At 39.1% G+C, this 9,920-nt stretch overlaps 1 protein-coding gene across 5 annotated transcripts; it reads left to right on the top strand.

The window, feature by feature from the left end:
• Positions 1-547: 547 nt before the first annotated feature.
• On the top strand, positions 548-9,073 carry LOC306897397 (uncharacterized protein). 5 transcript variants are annotated; one of them, XR_013787004.1, is made up of 17 exons: positions 548-958; positions 1,647-3,406; positions 3,903-3,992; positions 4,079-4,280; positions 4,372-4,583; positions 4,707-4,847; positions 4,932-5,046; positions 5,159-5,230; positions 5,439-5,579; positions 5,905-6,018; positions 6,107-6,180; positions 6,260-6,364; positions 6,480-6,595; positions 6,683-6,821; positions 6,982-7,102; positions 7,326-7,585; positions 7,630-7,781. XR_013787004.1 is itself a non-coding variant. In XM_079462114.1 (17 exons), the coding sequence occupies exons 1-17, from the start codon at positions 838-840 to the stop codon at positions 8,428-8,430; spliced, it is 3,663 nt and encodes a 1,220-aa protein (XP_079318240.1). In that variant the 5' UTR covers positions 548-837; the 3' UTR covers positions 8,431-9,073. The 5 variants fall into 5 exon arrangements, 2 of the variants coding, with proteins under 2 accessions (XP_079318240.1, XP_079318241.1); XR_013787005.1 differs by having other exon boundaries at positions 4,076-4,280; positions 7,630-7,760; XM_079462114.1 differs by lacking the exon at positions 7,630-7,781 and adding an exon at positions 8,382-9,073 and having other exon boundaries at positions 4,076-4,280; positions 7,326-7,413.
• Positions 9,074-9,920: the final 847 nt, after the last annotated feature.

Below are 9,920 nucleotides of genomic sequence, written 5' to 3'. Positions count from 1 at the left end.
AGCAAACCTGCATATTAATGAGAGGTAAACAAATGTGTCTTACTGGGAACTGTGCTGTTGATATCTGGTCAGATTCATACAAATTTGTTTTGAAAGGTAAAGGTATTTAAGGGCTGAAAATCGGTGTAAAGATTATGTCATTCAGTGTTATCCAGCCTTAACTCTACGTGCTAGATGCTAATAGCAATAGCATCCAAGCTGTCCATGTAATTTTAAACGTATAGTTTGAGCTACTTCTCCATTTTACTAGACAGGAGGCAGCTGACAGTCTCACAATGCTGACGAACATCGTTCATATCCATCTTCTCCTCTGTCATGTTCACAGCTCATATTGAGAGGAATGGCTTCCGGTAGGGCAGCGGATGTGTTTTCGCCCCCTGAGCGTAAACTGCGCAGAAGGATGGACGCATGGATGTCATCGAAGCACCGCGAGAGCATGTAGTCTCGAATCACTCTCGCGTTACTTTGATGTCATACTCCGATCCGCCTGCACGCACTCGCAGGAAGTTGGGCACACCCATTAAAAGCAGATACATCAGTCTCACCTGCGACATTAATTAACTCCGCGCACCAGCAGCCGAAAACAAAAGTCTCTCCAGTTCCACTGATGCCCATTCTTGTATGTAGCGACTATTAAGAGAACCTTACTACTTTTTCATGGATATCATATCGTCCCTTTACCATCTTTTAAGAGGATCCTTTGGTTAAATACTCTCGTCGTCTTACAGATGCTGAACTAAATACTGTAAAAGTTAGCGATAGCAGTCAGCAGATATGTTTGATACTGACAAGCAACCGTTCACTGAGTAATTCACTTGTGTTTTGTCCGCGCTGCACATGTTCCCTTCCACACCTCTCTTCAGTGAAATAGTTTGCCCCTTTCTCCGATGGGGACGATGCAAGCGGCCTTACTGTTTGTACAGCCATGGCGAAGACAAAACACCTAGCGTGACAACAGGTAATGAAATCATGATTTATGTTGACGCTCTTCTACTGGCACGGCACGCGCGCCCATATATTTACTCTTGACGCTGTATTGTTGCATTAGATTCGTTAAGGTACGCCGTTTATTTATTACTACTAATAAAAAATGTTACAAAAGTTACACTGATTAACAGTTACATATTAATATTGTTGTTATGCAAAATATTAACAATCTGCCAAAAATGGTTAATACAGTTAAAAAAGTCTTATGTCTGTGAAAGATTATTTTGTATCGAACCTTCCTGAAATTGTTTACTGAATATGCATGGCAGGCAAATAAACATATGTGCAAAAATGTTATGTGATTGTTTAATTTTGGGTGAACATTCTATCATCACTTACTCACCCTCTTCTGCAGAACACAAAACCAGGTATTTTGAAAAATGATGGAAAAACCGAACAATGCCGTCGCCCATTCACTTTGATTGTATGGGCAAAAAAGCCAATGCATGTCAATGGGTACACTCGTCGTTTGGTTGCCAACATTATTCAAAATATCATCTTTTTTGTTCAGCAAAAGTAAGAAAGTCATACAGGATTGAAATGACAAGAAGGTGAGTAAATGATGACAGAACTTTCATTTTGGGGTGAACTATCACTTTAAAGCAGTATGCCAGGAGTGAAAGGTGTTTGCTTTTAACATTTTTCATCTTCACATTTAGATCTTGGCGAACATAACGTCTCCGCTTCCAATGGAGCCTCCCACACCACAGAGGACAATTGTCTTGAGGAGTTGAAGAGAATCAACAAAGAAATAGAGGCAGTGAAAAGTGAAGTGGAGAAAGAACAAAAAAGGTTGTCTCAATATCAGTCATCACAGTCCCTCACGCAGACAAAGTTTACTGGTGCTGGCTCAGAGAAATATTTGAGGAACACTGACAGTCCTGCTAAAGACCAGAATGGTAACCATTTGAGACAAACAAAACCTGTTGCCGCCTCAACTGCTGATCGCAAGTATGTGATCGATCGTGCCAGACCCAAGACTGATTTGGAATATGACCCTTGTTCCAATTTCTCTGCAGACTTGCTATCTGGCAGTGCAGTAGATTGTAAACTTAAGTCGACCAATAAATTGCTCAATAATGGAACCGAAAGAAATGTTCAGCTTTTTCATTTGGATGACTCTGATGAGGGCACCTTAGTCATCGATATCCCGCGCTCAAAGAAACTTCAGGGAAGACATAGGCCAAAACCAAAAAAGAAGACTACAGTCATTGAACCACAACATTCACCTGCAGGGAATGTTAGGGTAGAAAAGGAAAAGTTGAGTTCTAAAGGGTCTCCGATTCATAATGTGTATGTTCAGGAGAAAGAGGGAGCCTTAACAAAACCTCTGACAGTTACACAGGAACAAGAATCCTCTGAGGGGGAACTTATCATTGACGTATCTCCTTTAGAAGATGAACAAAGGCTTTCAAACCAGTGTGGAACTGTAGCCGAAGACATACTTGATTCACCCATATTATCCTCCATCAGTGATGCCCCTACTGAGGAGGGCAAAGAGATCAAGGAAGGACCTACCAATAAACGGATAACAAATATAAAGCACTTTAAAAAACAAACCACAGAAGAACCTGTAGCTGAACCTATTGAAGAACTGAATGCCTCTCCACAATCCAATAATCTTAAAATGGAAACTTTATATACGCGAGGAGGAGAGAAATCGCAAAATATTGAGAATGTACTGGATGACATCTCCACATGTCTAGACAATTTAAGAAGTGAGAGTGAGAAGATCAAATCCATTCAAGATGTTACGCTGCTTCCTGTTGGTTCTCTTCCTCAGGATAAGGATATTTCTGCTACAGGTCATGGTGCATTCGGAACCAAATCACAAATTGACAACACATCAGAATGTAGTCCAAAGTCCATATCTATTAAAAAGATCTCACAATTTGAGACTTCCTTCACCATGGTTTCATCGCAGACCTTCGTGTCATCCTTGCATAAGGATGAAGAGCATATATGTAACCCAAACTCTCAAGACCTAGTTGGGACAGCTTGGACAAATGTTCAAGATAGTTCAAAAAGCAAACAATTTGTTCATACAATCCCATATGTTTCAGGGATTGATGACAGAATTGTTCCATCTGAACCATCAACTAGTCAGTTTAACCCAGGAACAAGTGTGGAATATGAGCGTAAAAAATCTACATCAGATGCATCATTTGTTCACAGTGAAGCAGCTGTTTCTTTACAGGCATTTGCTCCTGCTGAGATTGAAGGGGCTGATAATGAAATCATAGAAGTTGACTCTAGTTCTGAGAGCGAGCTTAGATACTCTGACCTAGATCTCTCAGAAACTGACCCGATGGAAGAGTGCTATAGAATCTTCATGGAAGCCAACCAACTTGCTGCGGTGGTTCAAAATGAACCTTGTGTGGTCCAAAATAAAGCTCCGGTGGTCCAAATTGATGCTCCTGTAAGTACAGTCATGAAGAGTAAGTGTTTTTCAAAGTGTTTTTAAGCTTCACACTTAAAAATAAAAATGCTTAAAAGGTTATTCACAGTGATGCCATAGGAGAACCATTTTTGGTTCCAAAAAAGAACCATTTAGTCAAAGAATCATTTAATCTCTTTCATACTTTTGTTTCTTACCTTTTTGTGAAACTTCATATGTTAAAGGTTCTTTATGGAACCGAAGAACCTTTTGAAGCACATTGTTTAAGTGTAGAAGAACCTTTTTGTACAAATGGTTCGATAAAGAACCTTTAACATCGGTTCTTCATAAATAAGAAAGGCTGGTTTAAAGAACCTTTGACTTAATAGTTCTTTGTGGAACCAAAAATTGTTCTTCTGTAGCATCGCTGTGAAGATCCTTTTAAGCGCTTTTATTTTTAAAAGTGATCTTGAGGTTGCAACTACCTTTACATTGTTATTCTGAATAACCATATGAATGCTTAATTTTTATTTTTTAGAATGATTTGCTAGTTTCTCCAGAAACTGGAATGAAGTCCAATCCCCCTCCTGTGTTGAAAAGAAGGGTGGCCCACGCAGTGAAGTTTGAGGTTGTCTTAAAATAAAACCATTCCAAATAGATCATTAGGTTTCATATTAAGTAGCATTACTCATTCCTTTTTTTTTACAACAGCAGGCCAATAAAAGCAAAGGACAGATTGTCGTGCCTCTTCGAGAAGGCGTCTCCCAGTTGGTCATTCCTAACAGAGCTCAGGCATGCCAAAGAAGTGCAGCCATTCTGACTGCAGCTGTGAAAGGATGCCAGTCTCAGGTCATGAGCAATCCTCTAAAGAAAGTGTACATGCATAGTGTCATCCATTCAAATGCTGTGCAAAACTGTAAGCATCATTTTCAGTTACTTGTTTACAATTGCTTTGTTAAAACAGGGAATTGAACGTTGATTTACTTGAAATTGTTACTGTTTTTAAGCCGGTGTTCCGCTTGGTGCTACTCTGCAGCTGGGTGCAAACCTGCAGCTCATTGTGCCTGAGGGGAATTGTGGCTTGCCTCTAATGCTGATTCCAACTGCCATGTCTGTTCAGCGACTGCCTCAGCCTTCCCCGCCTACACAGCTTCCACAAACTTCACATCCTCCACAAACTTCATATCATCCACAACCGCCCAACTACATTCCAGCCAAGGTTAGCTGTACGCCCTAAAACATATGACCCTTAAAAAAACAATCCAGCTATTAATAAACAAGTTGCTTTTAAAAAATGGTTTTGTGGTCTACCTTGAGACGGATAATTTTATGCATTGTGTAGTCAATGGGGGTAAAGCGAAAAGCAAAACTACGGCATGAGGTTGGGGCGAAGGTTCCACATGATGTTCGCCAACGCTATGTCAACCTCTTTGTGGAGGAGTTCCTAAAAACATCGGTGACGGTGCAAGATGCCTTTGAGAAGGTCTGTCTTTGAAATATCTGAAATGTATGTGCATCATTTTATACCCTGTTTGTTTTAAAATGTATGTTTATTCAAATGCTCTAGGCCCTGGCAGAGGAGAAAAGCGTATATGATCGCAGTATCAATAAGCTAAAATATCTAAGCGTAGCTGTCAACGCGCTCAAGAGGCTTAAGAACCAAAGTGTCTTGCCTGCCAAAGGTAGGTAGTGCATTGTGTATGTATGATGTGATTTTGCTCATATTGCTCTGGCTACATTTGTTGACTGCAGTGTACAGTCATATTAGGTCGCTCTCTATATATGTACTTACAGCTTCCAGTGAGAGAGATCAGCATGTGTCTAGAGGCAATGTACCACTAAATACTCGAGCACTTCAGGGACCTGGTAAGAGCTGCCTCTCATTTCAGGGTCAAACTAAAATGATAGTCATAGAGGTAAACAAGTTCTTTTTAAGATTCAGTACATTAAAATGTGCAGTAGGCTCGACTGCCATGATATTTGTGCAAGGATTTATTTGTTCACACTAATAGATCACTGTAAATTATTTTGTGACTGGTTGGAATGAGTATGCAATTGTTGTTTTTTGATGCAGACGATTGGATGCTTTATAAGCAATTGAAGGAGCACGTTCTATCTGAGGAAATGCTGCGGGTAAACAACTACCCTCGTAAACACCAAGATAAAGCTGACTTTGCCGTCCAGTATGGAGATCTCAAGAAAGGAATAAGCGATGGTGAGTCCAATTAGATATTCACACCTAGACATTTAATTAGACTTTTCTGTTGCAACTTTCCAGCAGTTCAACTGGTCAAGCATGGCATTAGCAAAGCCCGGGTCACAAGTTTGATTTCTAGCGAAGGCTCATAGAGATAAAATGCAAAATCTGAAAGCACTGCAATCACTTGGGATAGAAGCGTCTGCCAAATGCTTAAATGTAGTCAATTTAAGGTGTCGTTTTAGTGTTCAAGTCTTTTTTTAGTGTCAAGAGTTAATTTATAATAGATAAGGCTATTAGTATTTGACATTTTTAAAGTGACTAAGAAATGAAACCGTAACAGCTTTAAAGAGGATCTGCTGCCGATGTGGTGCTACGTTCTCGGTTGACAGAAGTGGAAAGCACACCCGCACAGAGGAGTGCAATTATCATTATGGAAAAGTTATAGAAAACAGAGGTAAGAATTGCTAATGGTTAGCATGTACCAACCAATTATATTTTATATGTTGCTGTGGTGTCTTGTTAACTATTACTCTCTTTTACAGTACCAGGAGGTGTTGAGACACGATACAGCTGTTGCGAGAGTGTGGTTGGCTCACCTGGATGCCAAGTTTTCAATGTATTCAGGTTTTTACTCGTGCTTCGGTTGAAGGGTTAAATCATTTTTGCAGAAGATTCTGAGATGTACATGTTTACAGCTCCATGTCCATGATGCAGTAAGCCTTCAGGGCTTTGTGAGCAGTCTCCCTCAATCCCCAGTGGGAAAAACCTGTCCGGGAGTCTTTGCTGTTGACACAGAAACAGTAAGATTACATCTTTGGATAAAACTGCATAGGACATGAGCAAAATTACATTCTTGAATATTATAATAACATTCTATTATTAATTAATTATACAAGCCAAAATCTGTTTCTCCAGTGCTACACAACTGAAGGTTTGGAAGTAGTGAGAGTGACTATAGTCAACAGCAGTTTGCAAGTTGTCTATGACACCTTTGTCAAGCCTGATAATGATGTCATTGACTATAATACCAGGTGAGATGTTGCAGTCAATTGAAGATTGGCATCAATTAGATGTAATCTAATGAAAATAGTTAAAACTCAACTGCTGCTCCCTCTCAGGTTCTCGGGCATCAGTCAAGATGATGTGAAAGGTACCAGCTCGTCGTTGCCTGATGTTCAGAAAGTGCTTTTGAGCTTTATTAATGCGGACACGTTTCTGATTGGCCATGGCTTGGAGAATGATTTCTCTGCACTTAAAGTGAGTTGTAATGAAAAAACGTTGCAGTTTTTTATCACTGAATTGAGATGATCTAATGAAATCGCTAATCTTAAAAATTATAGATTTTTTTAGCCACATTGCTTTTTGAGTATTCCCTTTCGATTTGATACAAGTCATTTGGCTTTTCTGCTATCTTTAGATTATACACAGCTCTGTGATTGACACCTCTATGGTGTTTCCCCATCGCCTGGGTCTGCCACATAAAAGGGAACTAAATAGTCTGACTGGGGACTACCTCCGGAGAATTATCCAGGAGAGTGGTACGTTTAACAATGTGTCCTGTCCTATTAAATATTTGTAAACAATGACTTGCATCAAGTTCTACTGAATCAGCAGCTGCTGAAAGATTTAACAGGAGTTAGACAACTGTGGTTCATTTCATTGCATCATCACACAACTCTTTATTAAAAGGCAAAATGTGTTGGTTTTATTTGCACAAAATACATGCAACACAATCCCACAAACGTTTCTCATTTGCCACAGTGGAGGGTCATGACACACGTGAGGATGCCACGGCTTGTATGGAGCTCATGCTTTGGAGGGTGAAGGAAGACTCTAAAGTGAAAAGATGGTGATGCTTAATAAAGTTTGTTGCTGTTTCTTCAATTTATCAGGGAATAGGGTGTCCAACGTGTTTGGTGTGTTTGCTTACATTGAAAGCTTTGTGTTTTGTGTGTATTTGTTGATGTTATTGAAATAGTTTGCTTTTGATCATGAAGCATCTTCTCTTTTTCCATAGTTTAGTTTTCCTTTATCATGAAGCATCTTCTCTTTTTCCATAGTTTAGTTTTCCTTTATTTATTTGTGACGTGTGGGGGATTTAAATACATTTCTTGGGCTTAAAATGTTCTCTGGGGTTAAATACACCTTTTGGATTCTGGAAAGAAATTAAAATAAATGCATTTTGATGACACCTGCATCATTTGACTTTGATTTCTGAAGTGCTGATTATCAAGGGGGATGGGTCATTTGTATTCTTAGTGTAGCCTATAAGATTCTGGTGCTTGTGTAACACATGAATCTCATAAACTCATTTATCAGCTGGTGAAAAGTGACTACATTTTCAGAAATCCATTAAAACAAAGCTTTATATATTAAAATAAATTTTTGTACATACTTGTGGGATTGGAATAGATGAATCGGTACCATGGGACTAGAACTGTTCTGAATATTTTAGGCGATTTCTCTGATGGATGAGAGAATTCTACACAGATTAAGTTAATTGAACTGCAAAATAATTGCTTTACAAGAAAACTCCTAGTTTATGTTTATATAATTTTTAATATTTCTTATTACCCTTAAGTAGCCCAATAATTCATAATTCAATTACAGTCATTATCTTTTATACCTGATGAACTTCCAGACCTGACCTATGAAGACCCCTCAGATTCTGACCCAAAATAACAAACCCATAATCCCATCAAATGAGACTGAATGGTACAACCGAAGATTTGAGAACAGGGCTATTGCTCTGAATTGACTTTTAAATGGCTCCTGGTGGAGCTCTACCTGCTATCTGATTCTTCTCTCCTTTGACAGGTGTTTGAAGGCCACGGCCGCAGTGAAAAGCCAGTGTGAGGGCTGGTGAAACAGTTGGCTGACATGCCCGGGAACAGTGCCAGGGCGCTGCTGGTTCTGCCCGTTTGGGCTTGTGCTGTACAAGCTGTGTGTGCGGGCCCAACTGGCTGATGGGAATGCCTGAGCATCAGCGTTGGACTACTGTACCATCAGCCAGATGAACACGCTGCTCTTGGCACACAGAGAAAGGAACCAGATGCTCCGTTGTTCCAGCCGGTAATGTTCGAAAATCTGTTTGAGTGGAGATAATGATTCATTTAAAGAATATTTTGCAAGATGTACAATCAATGCAATAATGTGACGGATTATTTTTTTATTTCAATTTATAACCACAATTACAGTACGAATCATTGTGTATTTAAAGTATGACAGGAAGTTATGGAGAGAGAGACATTAAGATATATATTGTGGTTTGTTTGACCAGGTCTTCCTTCCAAACAAAATTAATGACTTTGTTCCTGGTGTCTTAATTTTAAGACAAATGGCCATGTGAAAACATGCTAATGACTGAAGACAGGAATTCAGCTGGGCTTATTGAATGGCTCAAGAAAAAATATGTAATTTGGTTCTAACCTGTGTTGCATTCCTTGAAACTCATCTTAAGGGTTATTAGCTTTACCCTTGAATCAATAAAGTTAGTCCATATTCATATGATGCAGCTTGTGAAAGTGGTTATGTTCCAGCACAAAGGATCATAAAATAAAATAAAAACCAATAGTAAAGCAAAAAAAATAGTAGCAATTTCAAAGATTTCTTGATTTCTCTAACACCCAGCTGCTAGTTTGCAGCCTGCTGAGTGCATAGGAGATAAACCAGTGTCACAAAGTTAATTGCGTTACTTAAAACTACTGGCCTGGCATTATCTGGTCTATGGACAAATGCGTGATAAAAATGGTCTTTAGGCATCAATATTATTAACATATTTTGGTGTGTGATTGTATAGTTTCTCATATCTGTAGAAACTTTAAATTGTGTGTACTCTACCTGCTTTCTTATCTTACTGTTAGATCTTACCGTGCTATCTTGTAAGTGTAATTTTAATGTGCAGTTTAAAAGAGAGGAAGAAGTCAATTCCTGTTAATCTAATAAAGTGCCATCTTCTCTCTGAATAATGCTGGGTTATTTGCTGCCCAGCATTGGGTCAAAAAGAGAAGAACCCAGCGTTTGAGAGCAGAGAGTATGCACATTGTTTAAAGATTTTGGGAACTTTATTGACTTGGCAGGTTTTTTTACATAAAAATGTTGTTAACACATGTTTAATGGTATGACACACTTGGAACATACATTTAAAGGGGCAATGAATGATGACTTCAATTTTAACCCGAGCTTTTGTTATATAAGAGTTAGTCGTATTCAAGCGAACATCCTGTAAGTGTCAAAACTGAAAAAAGCCCATGTTACTGAAATTACAACTGTTATTGACACCAGGGTCGGAAAAATATCAACGACTACTTCTCTAGCCCCGCCCACTGGTTCGCGAATGAATTTAGCCACACATAG

Source organism: Barbatula barbatula (genome assembly GCF_947034865.1).
Source record: "Barbatula barbatula genome assembly, chromosome: 8".
Taxonomy (NCBI): domain Eukaryota; kingdom Metazoa; phylum Chordata; class Actinopteri; order Cypriniformes; family Nemacheilidae; genus Barbatula; species Barbatula barbatula.
Note: the sequence above shows the minus strand (reverse complement) of the source record. Positions and strands in the feature narration are given on the sequence as shown.

Coding starts and splice junctions, on each gene's coding strand:
- LOC306897397 (XM_079462114.1), top strand. CDS start 838: ATGTTCCCTTCCACACCTCTCTTCAGTGAAATAGTTTGCCCCTTTCTC. Junction 959..1,646: donor AACACCTAGCGTGACAACAG/GTAATGAAATCA, acceptor CTTCACATTTAG/ATCTTGGCGAACATAACGTC. Junction 5,580..5,904: donor CAAGAAAGGAATAAGCGATG/GTGAGTCCAATT, acceptor AAACCGTAACAG/CTTTAAAGAGGATCTGCTGC.